We start from the raw sequence: 27,752 nt of genomic DNA on the forward strand, positions 1-27,752 counted from the left end.
TGTTGCATTTCGGTAAAGACGTTCACCAGTAGATTTCAAGATTAAAATCTACACAATGTATCGTTAGAATATTTTAGACCATAAAAAGGACGTGAAAAGTTAATTAGTTAAGTCACTGTCTATTAGTTAAGTCACTGTCTATTTGCCTCGGGTGTTGATGGTCGGGTGATCTGTTACGCACTGACTGAAAACAAATAACGATTGGCGCACGACGGCTCATTGTAGCAGGCTAGCCTTTAATCAGCGTGAATAGTTTGTGGTTTACGACAACAATTTAGGTCAAATTAGAAAAAAACGGAAAGTGGACTTGCTGTTAGTTTTCGAGTTCGTCGGACTACTCTATAGCTTGGCATCTCACCAAGGCGAAGGTGAGGATGAGCTGTCCTCACAGATTTCTCGACCACGTTGAAAGTCTGACTGCACTTGGCTGAGAAAATCACCATACCACGTCGTATCGCAGATTATCGACACTTCTATTGAGCAGCGAGGAGGAAAAGGTGAGCAACGATTTATGTATATATTTTTACAAACGTTTTACAGATTTGTTTTAAATGAGCCTCTCTATCGCTCATAGATCTTTTAATTTTTAGGAACATAATACATGTAAATGGTCACATGAAATATCGAAATGTGTTTGAATGTTTGAATAAAGTTACGTTACTGATAATTAATTGACTATCCCATGTCCAAAGAATTTACGAATCCAGTTTATTATGCAAAGCACCTTTTTGGTTTAAAATTATTATTAGGCCTGGCTATTATTATTTATTTGATTATTACTATTATTATTCCAAAGAACAAATAGTCTCACGTTTATCCACAAAGTAAATGTTCAATCTTGCACAAATGTAACCATTTAGGAATATGGTTTTAAATCATGTTACTTTACACTTCTTGCATTTTTTAAAACATTTTTTACATCAAATGTAGCTCAGTCCCAATAGGATAATTCAAACACTTTACTGCTTTGCAGTAATTGTGTTAGTGAGTTGATTTGTTATAATGGTTAGATATTATCTACCCTTCATTGTATCTGATCATAGATAACTATGGCATAACCATAGCCCATAGTGAAAAAATACTGTATTAATTTAGTCAGGTCAATCTCAAAATATATTTCCTTCCCCCAATAGAATGCTCCTGGCACAAGATGTCTGATTCGGAAGCAAACAGTGGAACCTGAGATATTCTCTGCTACGACTCAGCGCGCCACAAAAAAACAGAGGAACAAGTTTTCATGAGGAACAGAACATTTTCTCAACACTGTGTTTTGACAAATACTGACTTAAAAAAAAATATATATATCTGAGAGGGGAATGTGTTAGTCTACCCATGAGGAAAACACACCCAGGATTAAGCAAATTTAAAATACATAGAGAAAGAGAAGCACAAGGAAAGAGGAAGGAAAAAAGACCAGAGATTTAAACATTTTTTTTCATTCCCTTCCACTGATCCTTGGACCAGACAAGTGAGTGTCCTTCACTGAATGCCTTGGGTGAGATGGACTCCAGTGGGAATACTGGAGCAGCAGACCCCACCTGACAGCTCTCCAACTGAGAAATATAAGGACATTTCAACAGGAGATTCTGCTGACATTTTGTCTGAAAAATATTTATATTTTTAAAGAACCCTCTAGAACCATCTACAATCTACTATATTCTGTCCCAGGAAAAACCCTTGTATTTATCCTTCCAAAGAACTGGATGTGTGACTTAGTCCGTTTCAACCCATGTATGCAACACGGAGAAGGTTTTCCACACTCAACTGGCTGGTTTCACCTCTAGTCCTCCAAAGATAATAACATACAACTTTTGATATCAGTGAGATCTTTACTGAAAATAGGGATGAAAAACGTGAATAAATATTGCTTTGCGGACGAAAAGTTCAATCTTCAAAAATAGATGTGAAGAAAAAGGTGTTGAGAAATCCAAAGATAAACCTAGTCATTTTTGTTATTTTTATTTAATGGAATGGAAAAACATGTTTCTCCTCCTGATATTTGACTTCAACAACTCCTGAGCTTTGTTGTTCCTTCAATGTCCTATAGCATCTCATTCATTTCTTTACATTGAAATCTCCTGTATTTCCAGTCTCTCCTCATAACCCTCTTACCCTTTCACTCTCCCTCATTTACCCCTTCTTTCCCTTTATTTGACCTAACTACCTCACCACCTACTCGCGGTGTAGAACCTCTCTGCCTCCTCCCCTTTCCCCCTCAGCGCCTCTCTCTCACCATCTTTCCCCTTAGTCCCGGTTATCCCAGAGTTCATTCTGGCCGGCACCACCGTTCCGGCCAAGGGGGAGGAGGACTTCCTTACGCTGGCCGCCACCCGGCTCAGCCGCAGGAAACGTGTCATCGGGGCAGGAGTGGGCGTGGCCATGGTGCTGGTGCTGCTGGTTGCCATCCCCTTATTGGTTCACACCACCAAAGGGGGCGCGTCTGGGGGCGGGAGCACCCATTATGAGATGCTCGGCAGCTGCAAGATGGTGTGCGACTCTTTCACCCCCCCACAGGGAAGCCACGAGCTGACTGCTGTCTCCCCCCAACCCCCAGACTTCACAGGGAGAAGGGGCAAATCTGGGTTTCGTGGGAGCCCTGGACCCCCTGGCCCCCCAGGTCCCAGAGGTCCCCCTGGAGAACCAGGCAAGCCAGGTCCCCCTGGGCCCGCCGGCCCTGGCCCAGGGGGCTACGTCCCCTCCTTCTACAGCCCCAAGATTGCCTTCTATGCAGGCCTCCGTAAACAGCATGAAGGGAGTGAAGTGTTGAGGTTTGACGATGTGGTGACCAATGTGGGGAACTACTATGAACCCAGTACTGGCAAGTTCACCTGCCCCCTGCCTGGCATCTACTTCTTCACCTACCATGTCCTGATGAGGGGCGGAGACGGCACCAGCATGTGGGCCGACCTGAAGAAGAATGGACAGGTGAGTCAGAGAGGAGTGTATTGTTGTGTGTGCGTGTGTATTTGGGGGAATTGGTTGCTCGTACCTGTGTCAGTTTCTCAATAAATGTCACTACAGTTTCCATTCAAAATGGAAGAAAAAAAAGAATTCTAGACAGATGAGCACTCAATTGTTCTTACACTAAAACAGTTCAAAAGTTCTATAATAGTATGAGAACCCCCGATCTGCCTATGCCTTCTTGAATCACTTCTTCTTCCATTATTCTCTAATGTGTGTTTCTCCTTGTCATAGGCCTCTCTGAAAAATAGAAAGGGTTATAATGGGTATATTGTTAGAGTTGTATGCATATGTGTCATCAGTCTCTGTCGGTAAAGCATGGTGCTTGTAACGAATGCCAAAGAGTCGTGGGTTCGATTCCTGCTGGGGCTACCCATATGTCAAATGTATTCGCTCATGACTGTCAGTCACTTTGGATAAAAGTGTCATTATTATTATATTATTAAAGGAAAGGTCTGATTATAGGCAAGATTTAGAGATTTATCAACTTGTTTTCCTAATTAAATATCTAAATACCTTGAAAAAAAACTATTCTGGTAGGAAGTTTAACCAGAGGACCTGCATTTTACACAGGTACACGCAGAGAGTATTATTGTTCAAACATGAAGGCACGAGGAAGAACAGTGGAACTCTTACATATCCCAATCAACTTTAAAGTATGCTAGGCCTAAACGTTCTAAACCCTCAACAGTAACTATTTAGCTATTGCTAGTCCAAATGAGGTGGGCCGAGTATTCTATTGTTGGTAAGATGTTTGAAGGATGACTTAGCAAAGTAATCAAGATTAAACATAAAAATGGGAAAGAAGGAATGTTGAAGTAGAGATTATTATGAGAATAAAATAACTCATTCAGCATTTGAATAAGAACAAGTAAGCCCTCACTTAATAGAAGATAAACAAGTTTTACGCTTTGTCAGGTTCCACCTCCTGATTTGGGCAGCAGGAGAGAAAGAGAGAGAATGCCGTGACAGCTAAGCGATCAAGAGGATAACGATCCTCCACATCTCTGTGGAGTGCCGCCAAAACGCAACAGCTGGCTACTGTCCTCTGAGGATCTCCGGCTTTAACATCAATAAATAAACAAGCAAAAAAAACATCCCCCAAAAAGGCTTGAAAGTTGCCCATCTGGAGATGCATGACAAGCTTGAGGGATTAAACCCTGACTCGATGAGGTTCGATTTTGACATGTGTGGTGTGGAACAGAAGAACGACACAGAGGGCTTTACCAGAGAGGAATAAAATTAGACTCATTGTTACCAGCCAAGCCAAATCATCCTGAGTGTTTGGATGAAACACTGGTGTTTGGTTTCTTTACACATCATTTACAGGCTGCATAGTCATGCAGCGGTGTGTTACTGAGTCGACCGCGACCCTGATAGCTACTGCTTTTTCATGAAAGATTGGTAGGCATGGACAACTTGAACTATCCGTCATAAAATCTCTGTAAAACTGTCTTCCATGGAAATGCTAGAGTTGAAGATTTCTTACCTTTAGTCTCAAGATTTCTTACACCTTGTCAACTAGTACAAACAACCAGATCTAAGTGTAAGGGATCTAACCTGTCTTCATCAGACAGTTTTCATTGGGTTGAATGTATACAAGTTCTAGAGAATTTGGCAGTACGTCCAACCTGACTCACAACCGCAGACCACATGTGACCACGCCAGCCCAGGACCTCCACATCCGGCTTCTTCACCTGCGGGATTGTCTGAGGGGGTGTTGAGGAGTATTTCTGTCTGTAATAAAGCCCTTTTGTGGGGAAAAACGGATTCTTATTGGCTGGGCCTGACTCCCCAGTGGGTTGACCTGGCTCCCAAGTGGGTGGGCCTACGCCCTTGCCCAGTTATGTAAAATCCATAGATTAGGGCCTAATTTATTTATTTTAATTGACTGATTTCCTCATATGAACTGTATCTCAGTAAAATCTTTGAAATTGTTGCATGTTGCATTTATATTTGTGTTCAGTATTAATGTTACCTACCCAATTGGTGGTGGAATGGATGAGTTCAGGTCAGGCACATACAGTATTTAAACATTTTATTAGTTACCATTCATTTCACAAGTTTTGTAAATAAAAATGTCTATAATGTTTTCTCCTGGGATCCTGTACCACCTTGGCACTTCTCCCAGCTTCCCCAATACACCCGTAACACGGGGTATTTATTGGAGCAGGTCTATTAAGAGGTAGATTCCGCACTGCCTCCCCAGTCATCAATTTGACAGTGGGTGTATAAAGTACACAGTAAAGAAGACAGGAAAATGCCAGGCATAATTGGCAGACCTGGTTTGTCGTGTGCCGTCACTGAAATTGTCATTCCTGTCCTGTCCCGCTGTTAAATCATTCATGGCCTTTAGATTAGAACCTCTCCCATCCACCTGTGCATCCCTTCTCACACACACACCTCACACACACACACCACACACACACACACAAGTGCCCCCCCCCCCCCTCCCCCCTCCCTCTGGTCTCTTCTGGCTTGTCTATTGGCTTGCCCATTAATTATTTTTTCCATCAACTGAATTATTTAACCTAATTCAGTGCCCATCCCCCCTTCAGAGGCCCACTCCACTTCGTGGTCCCACTTTGCAGTGAATAGACAAGTGCTCTCGTAGGGGAGCTAACCGATGGGGTCAATTAGAAAACACAACCCTGGGAGAACATCGTATAGCCAAAGCTAGAGACCAACGGATGAACATCAAAGTTACAGCAAGGAGTACCAATATCAATGTCAATGTTTGGTAGTTGCATTGTGTAGGCATACTGTTTGGATTGTGTCAGAAATTTAAAATTGTGATGTGTCCATTGTGATGTTCCATTTAAGTTGTTGTACCTGTCCTTCTGAGTTTCCTAGTCAAACTGTAGTTGTATGTAATAATTATGTAATAATAATAATAATGCTAACTTTATTTGTATAGCGCTTTTCGATACACGTAAAAGTGCTTCATATCATAAAATAATAAAAGAAAAGTACTAACAAAGCAACAGACCAGAGGATAGAGAATGAAAAAGATCGCTAATTAAAATCATACATTAAAAGCAACTCTGACAGACCATTCCAAAGTCTAGGGGCCCTAATGGAAAATGCCTGGTCTTTCGTTTTCAAACTAGACTTTGGAATGATCAAAAGTGCCCTGCCAGAGGATCTCAGGCTGCGTCCTTGCTCATAGGGAGATAAAATATCTGAAATAGACGATGGGGCTAAACCAAGCCAAGCCTTAAACATTTTAAATCTATTCTAACAGTGACTGGTAGCCAGTGTAGAGAAGCTACAATAGGTATGATATGGGTACATTTCCTGGTGCCTGGTAAAAGCTCAGCTGCAGAGTTCTAAACTACCTGTAGACGATGGAGTGATTTCTGACTGAGACGTATACAAAGAGTGACAGTAATTTAGGCGTGAGGAAATAAAATCATATATAACTTTCTCCAGATCAGTGACTCAAATAAAATACTTGACTTTAGCTTTATTTCTTGGATGATAAAAGCAGGACTGGACAACATTCTTTACATGCAGTTCGAGGTTTAGTCAGGGTCAAAGAAGGTTTCTGGCCGTAGACTTTACTTTGGTGGACAAATGACCAAGGTTATTTACAATCTAGGTTCTAGCAAGGTGGGGGCCAAATAAAACAACCTCCGATTTCTTATCATTGAGCTGGAGAAAATTGTCAGACATCCAACATTTGATGCCAGCAAGACACTTGTGGAGGATAGCCACGCTAGCTTGGCCACTTGGTCTGATTGGTAAATAAAGCTGTGTGTCATCTGCAGAGCAGTGAAACTGAATGTTATGATGTCACTAAGGGGAAGCATGTGCAGGGCAAAAAAAGGATGTACGTGTGATTTACATTGACTATAACTCAAAGGGCAGATCTAGGTGTCAACGCCACCCCTAGCTGTGGCGTTGACACAGAGATACGGTTTATCCACGGTAAATCAAAGGGAGGTGGGATTACGACACAACTGGGGGTAGGTAAACGGGAGGCAGGCTGCAGACAAGTGGGGAGACAGAGAGATCAAGGGAGGAGAGAACGATGGATGGATAAACAAAGGAGAGCGGACATACGGGATGAGAGACACACTGCTACAGCGAGGCCAACATGAGAGCACTGGATCAGATCAACATAAAGAAGACAGATGAGGAGGGATGAGATGAAAAGAGGAGGAGTGATGGCGTGAAAGAGAGGGCCAGTGTAAGAAATTCAAATGATTAAAGACCTTGACAGTCGTAAATCTCTGAAAATCTGATATTGCTAGATGGATGATGAATCCTTCACGTGTGCTTCTTGACATATTGTCCAGTGTGTCCAGTGTGTCCAGTGTACCTATTAGACATCTATGGAAGGAAGTTATATTATGTCTGATCACAGCTCACAACTGACAAGCCTGCATATCCTAGTGAGCTGTCAGATCTCCTCTCTCCATGTTGCTTGAGCCACCAACAGATTTTTGTTAAAGTAAGTGACCTTTCCCATGGATCTATAATTTACAACCAATATAGATTTTGCCCTTTGCGATGATGAGCTGGGAGTGGGATTATCATTAATATTTATAGCCGGTATGGAATGCATGGATTGGTCATTTTGGGAGTGTCTAGGCCTGGCATGTCTCATGTTGGCCCCATATTTCTTCTATATAATAGTTTATGATGAGTCCAGTACAGTGTTTAAAGAGCTGCTGCTAAACCATTTAGACCCAACATGACTGCTCAGTAGCATTGTGCCTCCTGTGACACTGTGTCCCCATTACAGGACTGTGGCATTTGGTTTGATTTGACCTATTGGAGAAAGAGACCTGGAGACAGACTGAGCACTAATTAAGCCCAACATAACATTGGAACCGCGGCCCGCTTCCCACTTCGCACGGCTCAGCCCTTTACACACCTCACAGAGGACATAGGCTACTGGAGAACTAGAGGGAGTATTTTTCCATTCAGTTAAACTTTAGGCTATACATATCAATGTAGTTATACCATTCTGATCCAAAACATAGTCATGTTCACTTCAGAAGGGATCCGGTCCAACATCAACTTAATTAGCTCATTAATTAATGATGCTAGTAGCTAATTTTTGGACAACTGTGTGAAGCGCTAGATCTCATTTAGTGGGCCTGACGTATCCGCTGTCAGGATTAGCGGCTACTAATTACCATCGGTTTCAGTGGAGGTGTTAGTTTAGTACAGCCTTCCAGATACTGTCTGCTACACAGGACTTAATGACTACATTTGTTTTGATGTTCCCTTACTTGTCATCCGGAGTTTGTAGAACACGTGGTTTGAAACTGCAACAGCAAAGCTTTGGTATAAGTGTATATTCATAACACTTCCTTGGAAATGACATCGCTGCGTTTTATGTTAGGGCACATTTTCCATGCAATGGTTCTTGTCATTCATTTGACTTATGAAAAAAGGTATGTGTTTTTGCACTTGTCCCCCTTGGGATTTGAACCAACGACCCTTGCATTGCAAGCACCATGCACTACCAACTGAGCCACACAGGTGGACATTCATGAGTCCGTACACCACAAATGCAGTTTTGCTGTGTGTCTCCCTCACGCACTCACTCACACTTGTAGTTTTGCTGTGTGTCTCCCTCACGCACTCACTCACACTTGTATGCTCGCACGCACACACACGCACGCACGCACACACACACACACACACACACACACACACACACACACACACACACACACACACACACACACACACACACACACACACACACACACACACACACACACACACACACACACACACACACACTATATGTCCATGCATTTCTCTAATCATCACTGGCCTTTATACAGTGCAGACTAATAGGCCTCCCTTCTCTTCCTTTTCCGGTCTTTTGTCTTGTCTTTGTTTTCCTTCTCATTTTGCCTCACACTTCAATAGTTCATCCCAAAGGTTGGGTTTTCTCATTGAGGAGTGTTCAAATGTCAGGATGGGTTTGATAAAGACCATTTTCTTGGTACGGGAGGATATAGAGCATTTAGCCCATAGAGATCATGAACGTGTATATGACGTTGGAAGCATAACATTTGCCAGAATAGAGAGTGAAGGCTAAAAGTATGGCATTAACCCATGACTCATGGTATTATATAATGAGGGAACTAAAGGTAGCCAATGAAGAATATCTCCCCACCACCAGCTTGATCCCTTTATGAAAATGGCAGTGGTGTGAGATGTCTTTGGATTGGCTGAACATGTGAAGTAAATGTTTAATCAGTCACGTGATGTTTGCAAGACCCAACCACACTTTTATTTATTTGATTTTATTTCACCTTTATTTAAACAGGTAGGCTAGTTGAGAACTAGTTCTCATTTACAACTGCGACCTGGCCAAGATAAAGCAAAGCAGTGCGACCCAAAAAACAACACAGAGTTACACATGGAATAAACAAACATACAGTCAATAATACAATAGAAAAGGTCTATATACAGTGTGTGCAAATGAGGTAGGATTAGGGAGGTAAGGCAATAAATAGGCCATAGTGGCGAAATAACTACAATAAAGCAATTAAACACGGGAGTGATAGAAAGGAGCAAAATAAATAACAGTATGGGGGATGAGGTAGTTGGATGGGCTATTTACAGATGGGCTATGTACACACACATAGATAGTATTGTAATCAGATGATATGTAGGAGAAAACACTGGTTAGCAAGGTCCAAGAAAATGTATGTGCGTGTGCCTGTGTGTGCGCATGCCTATTTGTGTGCATGCATGCTTGTGTCTGCCTTCCTGTGTGCATACTTGTGCATCTACCTGCCAGCATACGTGTTTGTATTGGTAAATATCGCAAGGATCCCAATATTCATCATGTCTAAATTGTCAATAGATTTCAAATTACCTGTGACTGACTGTCACTTAACTTAATGTCATTGCTCAATCTATTGCTGCTTTATAGTTGATGCTCTGCAGGTAGAGTCGTCTGTAGCTGAAACCCCTTTATATCCAATTGAACAGTCTCCACCATTGGTACATCCCAGCCCAGAGCCAATTAGGGACTTTCTAATCAACGTCTTCCCCTTAGGTCCAGAGTGTCATGGCAATATATTAGCATTTAGCATGCCAATTAGGGGTCAGACCCACATGGTTGCTAAAGGGCTTCCACAACCACCACCCTAATGGTAACAGAGCACACCTTAACGCTGACCAGAGAGAGGGAGAGAGAGAGAGAGAGAGAGAGAGAGAGAGAGAGAGAGAGAGAGAGACAGACAGACAGACAGACAGACAGAGCGCCATAGCATTGCATAAACTGGATATTTCCATCAGTTCTCCCCCTCCTCGACCCCTGCCTCTCTGCCCATAGTGGTCCCACAGGTGAGTTTAAGAGACCCCTCTCAATCTTCTCGCTCCGCTCTGAGAGGTCTGTACATCACGGTGAATGAATCCTGTCAGTTTTATTACCAGAGGAGCAGGGCACCACTGAAAAACACCAAAATAACAGAGACTACTCAGACCCCCACCTCCCCAGTCTCATTCTTGCCCCCCTGAAATCGGCTCGCTTGATCAGTTTGTTACCCAATGGGCTCCCTCCCTCCACATACTCCAGCCCCCCTCCAGTTTGGCTCCCCTCACCCGTCTTGTGCTTGGACTGTTAAAGTGGCACGCAGCTGCTCCCTCCTGTGGTCTCGTTCTAAATCTCTCTCACTTACCCTCGTTTTCACCATCCCTCTCCTCTCTTTTCTCTTTACCCCATTCCCTTTTCCCCTGTACTCTCCCGGCTCTCCTTCTCTGCCTTCTGCTCTCCACGGACTCTCTGTCTCCACCTCCCTCTCTCCTCTCTGTTTCTTTAGCTCCTTCCCTTTGTCCATCTCTCTCTATCTCTCTCCCTCTCCTATTTAATGGTGCCCCAATAATGAAAAGTGGAGGCAGTGTTATCCTCCCTGTCGTCCCGCGGGCCCTCGCTCTCCCCAGTAGCAGCTCAAGTCGGCACGGCATTTGGCCAACAGACAGGAATTCACTCCCTTGTCGATATCAATCTCCACTGCAGTTGACAATAATCCCGATTTGCCTTTCTCTCTTTCACACTCCCACTGCTCCCCCTCCTCCCCTCTTAGAGAAAACAAGGTTTCATTTTGATAGTTACTGGGTGAGAGCCCAAACTGAGATTCACTGCTCTGGTTCTCTAATCAGACTGCTCTGCCTGTTCCCTATGTGTAAATTCTGGTACGGTAACATTTATGGTGGTAGTATTTACAATATGCTCAGTAATTGGTATGCTGTATTTATTTATACAAATGATTATTTTCTCGTTGCTGTTTGACCATGCACTTACTTTAGAGTTGAGGGTAACATCATAAATAAGACCCTACATACAAATGCACCTTTGCATGATTCACTATTTCTTCTAAAATAAGTTGAAATTGAAAAAACTTTCGTGTTCACACAAGTATTTGTTTGATTTAGAACTGCACAGGACCAAGAAATAAAATATAAACAGATTTTTTTTTTTTACATCAAAGAAATGGCCAGGACTAAATGATTCAAAATACAAAATTGGTTGGAGCGAATAATTGTAATTGAATGTGTTGTGTATCTCACCTGTGGTAAGTCGCAGGTGCCTACAGGGTAAAAGTAGTCATTTTAACCAGTTTTGAAAGGAAAAAACAGAACATTCCGCTCCATTGCAGTGAAAAGTTGAAATATATTTGACTTCATCAGTACATGTATTCTCATTTTCATACATTGGTTTCACCAACATGGTTTTTAAATGTTACACCATGATGCTTCATTGTTGGGCAGAATTGCTGTTGAGCCACTAGGTTATATTAGGAAGTACAATACAACTATACATTCATCATAAACATTACACATTAAATGTCAGCGACTGAATATATTTTCTGCTGTCTGAGCCTTGGTGAAGTAATGTCCCCTATGGCTCTGTGCCAGAAGTCATAAATAACCAGGCCTCCTTATCGCTAGCAAATATAATTAGCTGAATGCCATGTTTAAAGGGTCATTGCAGGGAGGAGGGGTACACACCAGCACTGTCACAGCCCTTGTTATGACCCTTTAAAGGGATACTTTGGTATGTTGGACTTGGGAGTCAGACCAACTCATGTATACCATTTTGATGTCTCTGCATGCAGTTTGAAGGAGGTTGAAGGTAGCATATTGGTAGCTTTGGGATACCCAAATAGACAACGCTCATGCCATTTGACCTTGAATTCAAAACTGGGCAGTGTCATACGTTAAGTAAAAGCTGGCCAATTGCTCGATAAGATGTTTTACTATTTCATATTTCTTATGAAAAAGATTCTCAGAAACCCTTTATATGTTGTTATTTTTTGTTGTTGCCATTATCGGCCGATACTGATATATCGTCTGATACTATTAATGATATCGCCTGATACTTATTAGACTATATATCGTATGATACCAATATGACCAACAATCATGACATCCCTACTGACTAGCTTTGGTTCGTAGTTGTATTGCTACCACAGTTCTACACAAGTGTCCCTCCTGTGAACCAGGAATGACCAAGTGCTACCAAGAGAGAATGACAGAAGGATGTGGCAAGGCCCATACCAAACTATAATACTAACCTTAACCCTAAACCACAACAACCCAGTGTAGATTAACATAAGCCGCCTAGCTATACATCTATGGAAAAAGGTTCTCCTGGAAAGGTTCTCCTCCTTGCCCGCCCCTCAAAACACAACTCAGAGAATGTCAGGGGATTAATGCCACTCAACCATGTAGACAGATGTTGGGATTGACAGCAATTCAGCCTCTCCGTTCTCAATTTTGTTTTACACAAAACCACATCACAGATCCTCCTCACGGGAGTCATTCATTTCTCTCAGAGAACAGGAAATCTATAGAAGATGGCAAAAAGATCTTTAAAAGATGCAATTCCTTTATGTGTCTCCAGTCTACCTGAGATACATTTAAAAAAATTGACTACTAAAGAAAATACTACTAGTCCAGCAGCTTTTATAGACAACAGTGTGTGTAGCCAGGCATGGATTTTTATTCTGACCTCCCGCCACTGTTTCAGTAGACCATCTGACCGCAGTAGCCTATTCTGTGGCCCCATTTATTGTGATTGTATGGAGTTATTGAGGAGTGGGAGCCATTAAGGAGGGAGCTGCCATGGCTGTTCGACTACCAATTACCGAGCCCTGTAGCCTCTGGAGTTTGGGGGGGGGGGGGGGGGGGGGTTGTTGGAGGGGGTCCCGGGAGACCTGGCACAGCAGCGCGCCGTTAATCAATCCAATTTAGACCGGACAGGGACACGCTTAGCCGCCGCTCCCGCCAACACTGCCATGGCAGGGGAAGAATCCGCAAGCGTGACCTGCATCTCATTCTGGGGAAAGGACAAAAAAAAGATGGATAGATGGGTCCAGAATGAAGAGATAGTGGGGTGGTGCGGACGGAGGGAGGATGATGGAGGGGGTGTTAGGCGGAGAGGGAGAGACAGAACAATTAATAGAGTGATGTGAGTTGAATTAAAAACAACAAAGGGAACGGATCGATTCATGTGAGTCTTTGGGAAGAAGAAAAAAGGCCCAACAAGCTATACATGGAAAGAGATATTCTGGCCTTTAAGAATATGGGAAAATTTAGTGAGTAGCCTAATCAGTTAAATTGATGATATGTGCAAAAAAAAATCGTTATTGCCAACCAGGTTGTGGAGAAATGGTTAGTTTCATTCGATCATAGGGGACAGGGACTAGGTGACAGGTTGAGATGATGGAACATATCCTCAGCCAGGCCTAGGTCCTGGGAGAGAGACAAGGATGAAGTGAGGTTATCAGGTTTGCATTAATTAATATAGATGCGCTAGTGTGTTTAATTTTTCCACGATTAAATGGATCCCATGCTTGAGCAGTTGGCTATTTATCTGGTGATGTTACTATTCATTATATGCAGCTTTAGTAATTAGGGCTACAAACAGACAATTAAGAAATGGCACAACTTAAGATGTAGTGCAACTCATTATAGGCCATTTGTGTACACAAAATGTGTATACCATGAGCAGTGTCTATGTTTTACCATGTATAATGGATATAAATGGAATATACTTGTATAATTGTTTGAGGCATACATATAAATGCATGACCGGTGAGAGTTTGTAAAATACTTCATTATTAAAAAGGAAAGCAAAGATCAGTTAAAACCATGTTCTAATCACGTTAAACTGATTTCTATATTACGACTATGAGGAACATTGAGATTGATGCTCTGTTGAAGCATGTCTACCCTGACCCCAACTAAACCATCTAGGAGGCGCTCTCTATCATTCTTCCACTGCAATAGTGCTGGACATCCCGATAAATCGATAGTGTGAGGTTGTGTTCTCAATGAAGGCTCTGGGTCAAAGGTCAATACACAGCTCTTCTATTTAGAGCAATACATTGGACAGGAAGGCCTCTGTACCGATGACATTATACAAAGACCCCAGAGTGAAGGAGGAAAAAACATTACACGGCTCAGAGAGAGAAAAGAGAATGAGATGAGAAATGTGAGGAGAGAGAGAGAGGGATGGAGAGATAAAAGATGGATAGAGGGAAGATTGGAGGAGGGAAGCTTAAAAGAAGAGAGAGGTAAAAATAAGAAATAGAGACAGAGGGGAAATACCCATATTCCTTCTTTTGGGCCATTAGTAGTGAATATTTATGATTTACAGTATGTGTATGTGTGTTGGGGAGATAGTCTTGGAGGGGTAGTTGTAAATTAACACATAGGGATGAGCCATAATCCGCCCATATTCCCCTGTGTCCTTCTCATCCCAGTAATGAACATTTAGATGACCATGACGACCAAGGCTCAACCTCAGGCCATGATTACATTACAGACATGAGGCTAATGTACCACAGAGAGGAGAATTAGAGTGGTTGCTTAGTGGGATAGATGTGTCCGGGCCAGTGGGCAAGGTTGTCTGTGGTGGGGTGGTGCATGAGGAAGCAGGGACAACAGGAAGGGTTACAAGGGGGAGTGGGACTGCAAGAGTCTCCATGTTTACATTAAAGTCATTTAGCAGACACTCTTATCCAGAGTGACTTACAGTTTGTGCATCCATCGCTCTAGGTGAGACAACCACATATCACAGTCATAGTAAGTACATTTTTCCTCAATAAGGAAATTATCAGCAAAGTCAGTGCTCGTAGGAGAAGATGAGTGCAAGGAAATGGTTGTGGGATGGGATAAGACTGAGATGTCTTATTTAAGATACTCTTTGAAGATGTAGGGTTTCAGATAGTTTTGGAAGAGGGGCAGGTACTCAGCTATCCTAGCATCACGAGGAAGCTGGTTCCAAACATAGAATAAGGAATTAGAATACTAGAATGGACATGAACCTTCTTGTAATGGGATAAAGTTCAGCCCTTTTGATAGGCGAGTTGGTCAAACATGGTTTGCCAGTACTGTATTAATGAATTTGAAGTATTTATCTGCACTGTGTATTTGTTAGCTAACTAGCCAGACAGTTTAAGAGGATATTTCAAATTAACCGCCAATATGCCAGCATTCCAATCAAACAATGCAGTGAATCCACAGCCATACACTGACTCCACATTGACTCTGTACCGGTACCCCCTGTATATCGCCTCCACATTGACTCTGTAATGGTACCCCCTGTATATAGCCTCCACATTGACTCTGTACCGGTACCCCCTGTATATAGCCTCCACATTGACTCTGTACCGGTACCCGCTGTATATAGCCTCCACATTGACTCTGTACCGGTATCCCCTGTATATAGCCTCCACGTTGACTCTGTACCGGTAACCCCTGTATATAGCCTCCACACGGACTCTGTACCGGTACCCCCTGTATATAGCCTCCACGTTGACTCTGTACCGGTACCCCCTGTATATAGCCTCCACACGGACTCTGTACCGGTACCCTCTGTATATAGCTTCCACGTTGACTCTGTACCGGTACCCCCTGTATATAGCCTCCACATTGACTCTGTACCGGTACCCCTTGTATATAGTCTCCACGTTGACTCTGTACCGGTACCCCCTGTATATCGCCTCCACATTGACTCTGTACCGGTACCCCCTGTATATAGCCTCCACATTGACTCTGTACCGGTACCCCCTGTATATAGCCTCCACATTGACTCTGTACCGGTACCCCCTGTATATAGCCTCCACATTGACTCTGTACCGGTACCCCCTGTATATAGCCTCCACGTTGACTCTGTACCGGTACCCCCTGTATATAGCCTCCACATTGACTCTGTACCGGTACCCCTTGTATATAGTCTCCACGTTGACTCTGTACCGGTACCCCCTGTATATAGCCTCCACATTGACTCTGTACCGGTACCCCCTGTATATCGCCTCCACATTGACTCTGTACCGGTACCCCCTGTATATAGCCTCCACATTGACTCTGTACCGGTACCCCCTGTATATAGTCTCCACGTTGACTCTGTACCGGTACTCCCTGTATATAGCCTCCACACGGACTCTGTACCGGTACCCCTGTATATAGCCTCCACGTTGACTCTGTACCGGTACCCCCTGTATATAGCCTCCACGTTGACTCTGTACCGGTACCCCCAGTATATAGCCTCCACGTTGACTCTGTACCGGTACCCCCTGTATATAGCCTCCACATTGACTCTGTACCGGTACCCCCTGTATATCGCCTCCACATTGACTCTGTACCGGTACCCCCTGTATATAGCCTCCACATTGACTCTGTACCGGTACCCCCTGTATATCGCCTCCACATTGACTCTGTACCGGTACCCCCTGTATATCGCCTCCACATTGACTCTGTACCGGTACCCCCTGTATATAGCCTCCACATTGACTCTGTACCGGTACCCCCTGTATATAGCCTCCACATTGACTCTGTACCAGTACCCCCTGTATATAGCCTCCACATTGACCACCCCCTGTATATCGCCTCCACATTGACTCTGTACCGGTACCCCCTGTATATAGCCTCCACATTGACTCTGTACCAGTACCCCCTGTATATAGCCTCCACATTGACCACCCCCTGTATATCGCCTCCACATTGACTCTGTACCGGTACCCCCTGTATATAGCCTCCACATTGACTCTGTACCGCTGTTACTTTTTAAAGTAATAATTCCCTAAATATCGATGCAGAGTTGCAGTGAGAAGATAAAGACAAGACAGATGTATGCTGTGTTTTACTCTGAAGCCTGAAGGTTGATTTGATTGTTTTTTTTAAAGCAGTTGTGTGTACTGTTCACGTGAACAAGGCATGTTGAATCCCAGCGAATCACTCACGGATGCTCACGTTGCAAAAAGCAAAGAAGAAATAAGAGCAGTGACAGCCATGGCTAGCGGAGGAGCTGAAGAACTGGAAAAGCCTCCCGCTTCATTTAAGTCTCATGTATGGGAGCATGTTGGCTTCCCTGTCAAATATGATGATGGAAGAAGGGTGGTGGACAACACCATTACAGTGTGTAGGCATTGTGCCACAAGAAAGCCATATGATCATGGAAATACATCAAGCATGGCCACATATTTATAGCGTCATCACCCTGGTGTGTCAGTGACGGGAGCCAACTCAGCCAAGAGACAACTTCTCACCGCGCCATTTAAGCCCTTTGCTGCAGAATCAGACCGGACTAAAGCCATCACCAAATCTATTGGGATGTGTATCACTGCAGATATGAGGCCATACTCTGTTGTGGAAAACAAAGGGTTAAAAAATATGGTGAAAGTACTTGAGCCACGCTACGAAATCCCCTCACACACCCACTTCAGTATGAAGATCATGCCAGATCTTAATGGACAGGAAAATATCAAAATTGTCACCGAATTATCCAAGGCATCCTCTGTTTCCCTCACCACATATGGGTAGACCTCCAGGGCAATGGAAAGCTACGTGACTGTGACTGCTCACTACACCACAGAGGAGTGGACCTCCAGGGTAACGGAAAACTACGTGACTGTGACTGCTCACTACACCACAGAGGAGTGGGAGATACGAAGTCCGATGCTACAGACACGCCCCCTCAATGAGAGTCACACAGGCACAAATCTGGCGCAGGTACTGCTCGGAGCAGTAGCAGAGTGGAAGCTAGAAAGGCCCGATTGCAATATCCCAATCACCACAGATAATGCCAGGTAAATGCTGTGTTAGAAGCTGGACTGGGGCCACAGATAGCTTGCTTTGAACATGTGATCAATTTAGCATCCCAAAGGGGAATCTCAGTGAACCAGATGGACTGCCTCCTTGGGAGGATTAGGAAGGTGGTTTCCTTTTTCCACTGAAGCACAACAGCCGCTCATATGCTTAAAACCTCTCTGGGATAGCGTTGCAGGGCGCCAAATTCAAACAACAGAAATCTCATAATTAAAATTCCTCAAACATACAAGTATTACACACCATTTTAAAGATAAACTTCTTGTTAATCCAGCCACAGTGTCTGATTTAAAAAATGCTTTACGGTGAAAGCATACCATGGAATTATGTTAGGTCAGCGCCTAGTCACAAAAAAACCTACAGCCATTTTCCAGCCAAAGAGAGGAGTCACAAAAAGCAGAAATAGAGATAAAATGAATCACTAACCTTTGATGATCTTCATCAGATGGCACTCAGAGGACTTCATGTTACACAATACATGTATGTTTTGTTCGATAAAGTTCATATTTATATACAAAAATCTCAGTTTACATTGGCGCTTTATGTTCAGTAATGTTTTGCCTCCAAAACATCCGGTGAATTTGCAGAGCCACATTAATTTACAGAAATACTCATCATAAACATTGATGAAAGATACAAGTTTTATACATAGGATTAAAGATAAACTTCTCCTTAATGCAACCGCTGTGTCAGATTTTTTTAAAGCTTTACGGCGAAAGCACACCATGCGATAATCTGAGTACAGCGCTCAGCCACCAAAACAAGCCATACAAATACCTGCCAAGTTGTGGAGTCAACAAAAGTCAGAAATAGCTTTATAAACATTCACTTACCTTTGATGATCTTCATCGGAATGCACTCCCAGGAATCCCAGTTCCACAAAAAAATGTTAGTTTTGTTCGATAAAGTCCATCTCTATGTTCAAATACCTCCTTTTTGTTTGCGCGTTTAGTTCACTAATCCCAATGCACAAAGAGCGGGCACTAAGTCCAGACGAAAAGTCAAAAAGTTCCATTAAAGTTCGTAGAAACATGTCAAACAATGTATATAATCAATCTTTAGGATGTTTTTATCATAAATCTTCAATAATATTCCACCTGGACAATTCCATTGTCAATAGAAAGGAAAGAGAACGACCACTCGCTCAAGGCCACGTGTTAGACACAACTAATGGCTTTCAGGCTGACCACTTGTTGAAACAGCTCTTATTCGCTCCCCTTTCACAATAGAAGCCTGAAACAACTTTCTAAAGACTCTTGACATCTACTGGAAGCCTTAGGAAGTGCAATCTGACCCCATTTACATTGGATATTGGATAGGCAATCACTTGAAAAACTACAAACCTCAGATTTCCCACTTCCTGGTTGGATTTTTCTCAGGTTTTTGCCTGAGGAGGAGCAGGCAGCTCCACTCACAAGGCTGCCAGTACGTCTCCTCAGTCCAGTGAGACCTGTTCCGGTTCCACGTGATGATCCATGGCACGAAGCCTCCAGTGATGATCCATGGCATGAAGCCTCCAGTGATGATCCATGGCACAAAGCCTCCAGTGATGATCCATGGCACGGGGCCTCCAGTGATGATCCATGGCACGGGGCCTCCAGTGATGATCCACGGTCTCCAGTCCGGAGCCTGCTGCGACGGTCCCCTGTCCGGAGCCTCCGGCGATGATCGGTGGTCAGGTTCCTCCGGCGATGATCTGCGGGCCGGTTTCTCCAGGGAAGGTCCATGCACTAGGGCCGCCACCAAAGCGAAGGGATCTGCGGGCGGAGGGGGGTCTACATCCCGCACCGCCGCCGCCACCGTGAAGAGATGCCCACCCGGACCCTCCCCTTTAGAGTCAGGTTTTGCGGCCGGAGTCCGCACCTTTGGGGGGGCATAGAGAGGTTTTTATTCTCTATTTTGGTTAGGCCAGGGTATGACTAGGGTGGGCATTCTAGTTTCTTTATTTCTATGTTTTCTATTTCTTCGTTTTTGGTTGAGTGTGGTTCCCAATCAGAGGCAGCTGTCTATCGTACTTAGGCAGCCTTTTTCCCACCTGTGTTTTGTGGGTAGTTGTTTTCTGTATAGTTTATTTGCCTTACAGAACTGTTCGTCTTTCACGTTGTTATTTTGTTCGAGTGTTTTGATAAATAAAAATCATGAACACTTACCACGCTGCGCGTGGTCCATGCCTTCCGACGACAGGCGTAACAACTAAAGATGTCACGGTTGCCTTTAGACAGGACCTGAACCCCAGATACCCCCCTAGTGTACAGGACTACCTTCATAGATCTACGGCACTGGATCCAAGGTTCAAGTCCCTGTCTCACCTAGACCCTGCCCTATACCGGAGGACATACAGTGATCTCACCACTGACATTGAGGCCACTGAAGAGGTAAACAAATAAATGAAAGTGAATTACTTAAATAATAAATATACTACAGTCTAATCTAAGTCTATGCTATTGCTATTAGAATCATAATTTTTGGTTAGACGTTTGCCAACACCATCAAAGAGGAGGTGGCATCCTACAAGGCAGCAAGCGACATTCCAGTGGATGGTGATCCACTAACATGGTGGAACGCAATGAGGGTAAATACCCTCACATTGCCATGCTGGCAAGGTGCTACCCGGCTGTGCCTGGCACTTCAGTTCCTAGTGAGAGGGTGTCCCCCATGGCAGGGGACATAGTGACTGTAAAGAGGTCTTCCCTCTCCCCAGACAATGTAGACATCGTCTTTTTGAAAAATAAGTTATAAGCTCAGGTCTGCTTTGATTCTTTATTTTAAAAAAACGTTGTATTGATGATGAAGACACAAGCTATTTTTACATTCACTATTGTTCAAAGGAAGTAGGTGTCATGCCTCATATTGCACTTTAATTTAACAATTGCGTATTGAATATTTTATTTAAAAATGTTATTTAAACATTGAAAAGTTCCTTGTTTTAAGTGTTCTTTAAGTAATGAATGGAAAGCTAAGTTTAATTTGTCTCCCTTCTTTTTTTTTTTTGCTGATCCGAAAAATTATCCAATCCGTGACTCCAAACTGTTTTGTGATCCGTTGCACCACTAGTATTTTCTTAAAACTACATTGTTGGTTAAGGGCTTGTAAGTAAGCATTTCACTGTAAGGTCTACACCTGCTGTATTCGGCGCATGTGACAAATAAAATGTGATTTGATTTGATTTGAGTTTACTATAGAATATTACAGTACTTACTATATAATTATGTAGTAAACTGTAGTATACTGTAGGATACTATATGACACACTGTAGTAAACCTCAATCATGTGTAGTACTTTGTATAGAATTTTGTAGTATACTATACTAAACACTACAGTATTAGCAACACACAAAAACACTGTAGTAAATACTACAGAATTGTCCACAAGAACCCCAAAACATTTCAACTATAGTAAATACTACAGTATTTAATTTGCATATACACTGTGCGTTCCCCTCCCGCATATTCCAATTTGTGCCACCCGTAAGTGAGAAACCTAAACCCAAGTATAGACAATATATTTTGTTCCCTACAGGTTACCTACCTACGGGTTATGGAAAATGTGATATTTTAGTATTTCTCCAGTAGGTATCCTCAAGGAGAAAGCCCCCCACTTCATTGTCAAAGATAATAATACGCAAACACTTTAGTACATACTACAGTAGTGTCCCCCAAAAAACACTACAGTAAATACTACAGTATACTACACTTTGCACAAACTCGACAGTAAATTCTACAGTATACCATACTACAGTCCGCAAACCACTTCAGTAAATACCAGTCTGCAAAAACACTACAGTAATTACTATAGTATGTACTACTATTTTTTTACAACAGTATTTATACTATAGTAAACTGTAAATACTACAGTAAAGTATGCAAAAACACTACAGTATTCCTACCATAGTATACACAATAGTATTTTTTCATGTGGGATGACATAGCCCCTCTAGTTATTTAATAGGATCTCTATGGTTCCACCATTGGGGTGCCAGGACAGAGAAGAGCTTTGACTGGACTGACCAGGAGCTGACCTCCTGTAGGGATGGGACAGCCAAGAGACCAGAAATAGCACACCGGGGTGCTTGGGTTGGGATGTAGGGTTTGAGCATAGCCTGAAGTTGGGGATGGGCAGTTCCCCTTGCTGCTCAGTAGACAAGCACCATGGTCTGGTAGTGGATGCGAGCTTCAACTGGAAGCCAGTGGAGTGTACGGAGGAGCGGGGTGACATGAGAGAACTTGGGAAGGTTGAACACCAGACGGGCTGCTACATTCTGTATAAGTCGCAGGTGTTTGATGGCACAAGTGGGGAGCCCAGACAACAAAGAGTTGCAATAGTCCAGATGGGAGATGACAAATGTCTGGATTAGGACCTGCGCTGCTTCCTATGTGAAGAATGTACTCAACGGATATTGTAGAGCATAAACCTGCAGGAGTGAGTCACTGCTTTGAAGTTTGCAGAGAATGACATTGTGTTGTCTACGATCATGCCAAGGTTCTTTGTACTCTGGGAGGGTGACACCGTGGAGTTGTCGACAGTGATGGAGAGGTCTTTGAGCGGGCAGGACTTCCCCGAGAGGAAGAGCAGCTCTGTCTTGTCGAGGTTGAGCTTGGAGTGGTGGGCTGACATTCAAGCTAAGATATCTGCCAGACACACAGAGATGCATGTCGCCACCTGTGTGTCAGAAGGGAGAATGAGAAAAGTAGTTGAGTGTCATCTACATAGGAATGATAGGAAACCATCAGACCTGAGTGACTTGGGGCATAGAGAAAAGAAGAAAGGGCCTAGAACCGAGTCCTGGGGGACACCAGCAGAGCACCCTGCCAGGTAGGATGCCATCCAGGAGTGTGCAGAGCCTGAGACACCCAGCCCTGACAGGGTGGAGAAGAGGATCTGATTGTTCACGGTGTCAAAGGCAGTGGATAGATCTAGGAGGATGAGAAGAGAGGAGAGCGAGTCAGCTTTGGCAGAGCGGAGAGCCTTCGTGACACAGAAGAGAGCAGTCTCAGTTGAGTGACCCGTCTTGAAGCCTGACTGGTTAGGGTCAGGAAGATCATTCTGAGAGAGATAACGAGAGAGTTGGTCAGAGACGCACGCTCAAGTGTTTGGAGAAAAAAAAGAAGGGATACCGGTCTGTAGTTTTGACATCAGAGTAGTTGAATGTTGGTTTCTTGAGGAGGAGAGCAACTCTGGCCATCTTGAAGTCAGAGGGGACGGAACCAGTGGTCAGGGATGAGTTGATGAGGAAAGTGAGGAATGGGAAGTCTCCATAGATAGTCTAGAGAAGGGAAGAGAGGATGGGGTTGAGTGGGCAGGTTGTCGGGTGACTGGACTTCAATAGTCACAGGATTTCAACTGGAGAATGAGTGGAGAAAGAGGTCAAAGCATATGGTAGTTCTGTGTGAGGAGTGGACTTTATTTCAAAGTGGTTGACAAAGTCATCAGAGAGGGAGTAGGGTGGGGGAGGAGGTGGAGGATTAAGGAAGGAGGAGAAGGTGGAAAGGAGTTTCCCAGGGTTGGAAGCAGAGGCTTGAAATTTAGAGTGATAGAAAGTGGCTTTAGCAGTGGATACAGAAGAAAAGAAGGTAGAGAGGAGGAAGTGGAAGGATGATAGGTCCGCCAGTGTTTAGTTTTCCTCCATTTTTGTCCAACAGCCACAGCCTTGTTCTGTGGGCATGCAGTGAGTCACTCATTCACAGAGCAGGATGGGAGGGTCAAGCCGACTGGCAGAAAAGGGAACAGTTAGATTCAAAGGAGGGAGAGTAGGCTCGATGAGGCAAAGTTAGGAGAAAGGAGGGAGAAGGATTTAGCAGGAAGAGATGATAGGATAGATAAGGAGAGAATAGTGGGAGAGAGAGAGAATATTGTGATGGCACATGACCATCTGGGTAGGAGCTGAGCGGGTAAGGTTGGAGGAGAGAAGGAGAGAAAAAGAAACAAAGTAGTGATCAGAGATCTGAAGGGGGGGGTTGCAGTGAGATCAGTAGGCGAACAGCCTCTACTAAAGATGAGGTCAAGCGTATTGCCTGCCTTGCGAGTGGGAGGGGACTGAGAAAGTGTGATGTCAAAAGAGGCAAGGAGGGGAAAGAAAGAGGTGGAAAGAAATTAGATGAAGTCAGGAGTCAGGAGGTTGAAGTTTCCCAGTACGATGAGTGGTGAGCCATCATCGGAAAATTAGCTTATCAAAGTGTCACGCTCATTGAAGAACTCTCCAAGGGCACCTGGTGTGCGATAGATGACAACAATGCTAAGCTTGAGTGGACAAGTGACAGTGACAGCATGGAATTCAAGTGAAGAGATGGACAGATGAGAGAGGGGGAAAAGATCAAATCTACATTTAGGAAAAATGAGTAGCCCTGTGCCAAAACCACGAGGACCAGATGCTCTAGGACTATGAGAGAACACATAGTGAGATGAGGAGAGAGCAGCTGGAGAAGCAGTGTTCTCTGGGGAAATCCATTTGGGGACTGAAGGGCGACATAGGCTGAGATATTACATTATATTGTACTGTATATGTATAAACACATCACAGCCAAATTAATTAGGTCTTGTCTTTGGATTAAATACATGCAATTAGATTATGGTGCTTTCCATGTCTGTATTATTTATCCACTTGTCTAGTTAGTCACTTTCTCCAACCTACCACCCCACCCCACCCCCCTTCTCTGTCTCTTTCTCTCTTTGTCCCTCTCTGTCTCGCCATCTCTCTCTCTCTCTCTTTCTCTCTTTGTTCCTCTCTCTCTCAGGTGAGGGCCAGTGCCATAGCCCAGGATGCTGATCTGAACTATGACTATGCCTCCAACAGTGTCATCCTGCACCTGGACGTGGGGGACGAAGTGTGTGTGCAGCTCGATGGAGGCAAAGTCCACGGAGGAAACACCAACAAATACAGCACCTTCTCTGGCTTCCTCATCTACCCTGACTGATGGCATTCCTGCGTTACACATACACACACACAAACATACAACCACACAAACATACAATCTCCCAGGCAAACATATACAGCACCTTCTTCAGGATTCTCATCCAACCTGATACTCTAAACCTCTCTCTCTCTCTCTCTCTCTCTCTCTCTCTCTCTCTCTCTCTCTCTCTCTCTCTCTCTGTTGCTAAACACACACATTATTTAAAGAAACAGATGAAGTGGGAAAAGGAAAATGTATATTTGCTCTGTGTTTTTTATGTCTATAAAAGTTTGGATAGTGGCCAAAACATAACATTCCAAACCAAGTGCAGTTAGAAGGCGTCTAATGTGCAAGTGTGTATATAGAAATGTTTATTTAATATAAACATCCATTCATTTGTCGTGCTGCAGCACCCTTACTTCCCACGGCTATGGGTCCGCGGAGGTACTGCAGGGGGTCCGGTTCGCCTGCAGGTCTAAAGAAAGTATATATTTTACATTTCATTCATTTGTCGTGCTGCAGCACCCTTACTTCCCACGGCTATGGGTCCGCGGAGGTACTGCAGGGGGTCCGGTTCGCCTGCAGGTCTAAAGAAAGTATATATTTTACATTTCATTCATTTGTCGTGCTGCAGCACCCTTACTTCCCACGGCTATGGGTCCGCGGAGGTACTGCAGGGGGTCCGGTTCGCCTGCAGGTCTAAAGAAAGTATATATTTTACATTTCATTTATTTTATTTGATTAATATTACTGTGTTGTGTAATTCTCATGATATCCCTGAATCACAGATATTTAAATTCAACTAGCATGTAAGTATGTGGTGATAAACAAGAATTATGTCAAGACAAAAAAATATATCATCTTGATATTGTGTATATTCTTAAAGTTACATACACTCCCCTCCAAATGTATGTGGACAGTGAAGGATTTTTTGTTAAATCCAGCATTTTAGATTTGAGATAGAATGTTGAGATAGAATGTTTCATGTAAGGTTATTTTAAGGTTATTTTCATACATATCCGTTTTACCGTTTAGAAATCAAAGCACTTTATGTATCAAAGCACTTTATTTATCCATTTGAATAAGTCATAAGTATTTGTACAAATTCACTTATTCCTTATTAAAGTAGTCAAACGCTATAAGTATTTGGTCCCATAATCCTTGCACACAATGACTACATCAAGCTTGTGACTCTAAAAACTTGTTGTATGCATTTGCGTTTTTGTGTGTGTGTGTGTTTTGGAGAGAGAAAATTGCCCAATAGGGACTAGATACAAAAAGTGTTTTCATTTCTTAACGGTAAAAGAGATAGCCTATGCATGAAAATACCCTCAAATAAAAGATGACATTCTGTACTGTTGCCTCATATGAAACATGTGTTCTCAAATCCAAAATGCTGGAGTATAGAGCCAAATTAAAAAAATGCAGCTTCACTGTCCAAATACATACGTATGGAGTGGAGTGTGTATATTCACTTCCGATGTACACACATCTGTGTATATGATCAGGTATGTGGAAGCATACATGACTCGCATGCATTACATGCACACACACACACACACACACACACACACACACACACACACACACACACACACACACACACATACACACACACACACACACACACACACACACACACACATACACACACACACACACACACACACACACACACACACACACACACACACACACACACACACACATACACACACACACACACATACACACACACACACACACACACACACACACACACACACACACACACATACACACACACACACACACACACACACACACACACACACACACACACACACACACACACACACACACACACACACACACACACACATACACACACACACACACACACACACACATACACAGTGATTAATTGACTTCCCCTATCTAGTGTTGCATTGACAGGAGCTGACCATTTCGACCACCAGTGTGGAATTGAGTAAAATGGTCTCAGAATGCAGTCTGTAAATCGAACACTTCGAGCTTGGCTGCGGGGCCTCCCGCCTCCCTTCTTCGCTCCGAGATGGATTTCCAATACGGCTGAAGACACAAAACGAGAAAAGTCATGAATATATTGATTGGAGCTGATAATACACGCAACATCACGAACATCATCCAGTATGGTGTGTGTGTGTGTGTGTAAAGATAAGTATCATGTTGTTGTTAGTTTTACCCACATGGCCCCTGGCTACAGGTATGGGGGGGGGGGTCCCCAACACACAGGATATCAATGATGAGGCTTATGGCAGACAGATACACTATTTTTCCAGACCTTATGGCGGATGATAGAGCATCATCATGTTCCACTAATGAGCCCAGACATCCTGTGTATAAACCCTCAACTGTTGGCGGGACTACTATAGGATTACTATTCGTATATTCACTTTACATTCAATTGATAACATAGCAATTTAAAATGGGTGTCAAATGCATACACAGAGATGGAGCTTTAGATCATACTGGTTATTTGTATATAGATGAGTCTTCTTTTCTTCAAAGGTAAAGCAGACGGTTTGTTTACAGGGTGGATATGGACATTGAGGATTCATCTTGTACAGAACTAGTTTCACATTTTCAAATATACGCTACCGTAGAGTGTCTTCAATGGAAATGTGCATCTTTGTGTGTTTTATTGAATGTACCATACATTACTAATTGTAAATGCAATCCAAATATGCAGGTTCAGGTTGATGCTGTCGGTCAAAGATGTTATGCAAACACTTGACACAGTGGCAACGAGAATCTATAATGTTTCACTTGTGTTATCGATCAGAA

General features: G+C 43.3%; 1 protein-coding gene across 1 annotated transcript; it reads left to right on the forward strand.

Moving 5' to 3' along the window:
- Positions 1 to 26,523, forward strand: c1ql4b (complement component 1, q subcomponent-like 4b). Its single transcript, XM_020502456.2, has 3 exons — positions 1 to 497; positions 1,134 to 2,925; positions 24,789 to 26,523. Exons 2-3 carry the CDS (start codon positions 2,380 to 2,382, stop codon positions 24,966 to 24,968), a joined length of 726 nt encoding a protein of 241 aa, XP_020358045.1. The 5' UTR covers positions 1 to 497; positions 1,134 to 2,379; the 3' UTR covers positions 24,969 to 26,523.
- The last annotated feature ends 1,229 nt before the right edge of the window (positions 26,524 to 27,752 follow it).

Source organism: Oncorhynchus kisutch, linkage group LG1, assembly GCF_002021735.2.
Source record: "Oncorhynchus kisutch isolate 150728-3 linkage group LG1, Okis_V2, whole genome shotgun sequence".
Taxonomy (NCBI): Eukaryota; Metazoa; Chordata; class Actinopteri; order Salmoniformes; family Salmonidae; genus Oncorhynchus; species Oncorhynchus kisutch.

Coding starts and splice junctions, on each gene's coding strand:
- c1ql4b (XM_020502456.2), top strand. CDS start 2,380: ATGGTGCTGGTGCTGCTGGTTGCCATCCCCTTATTGGTTCACACCACC. Junction 2,926..24,788: donor ACCTGAAGAAGAATGGACAG/GTGAGTCAGAGA, acceptor TCTCTCTCTCAG/GTGAGGGCCAGTGCCATAGC.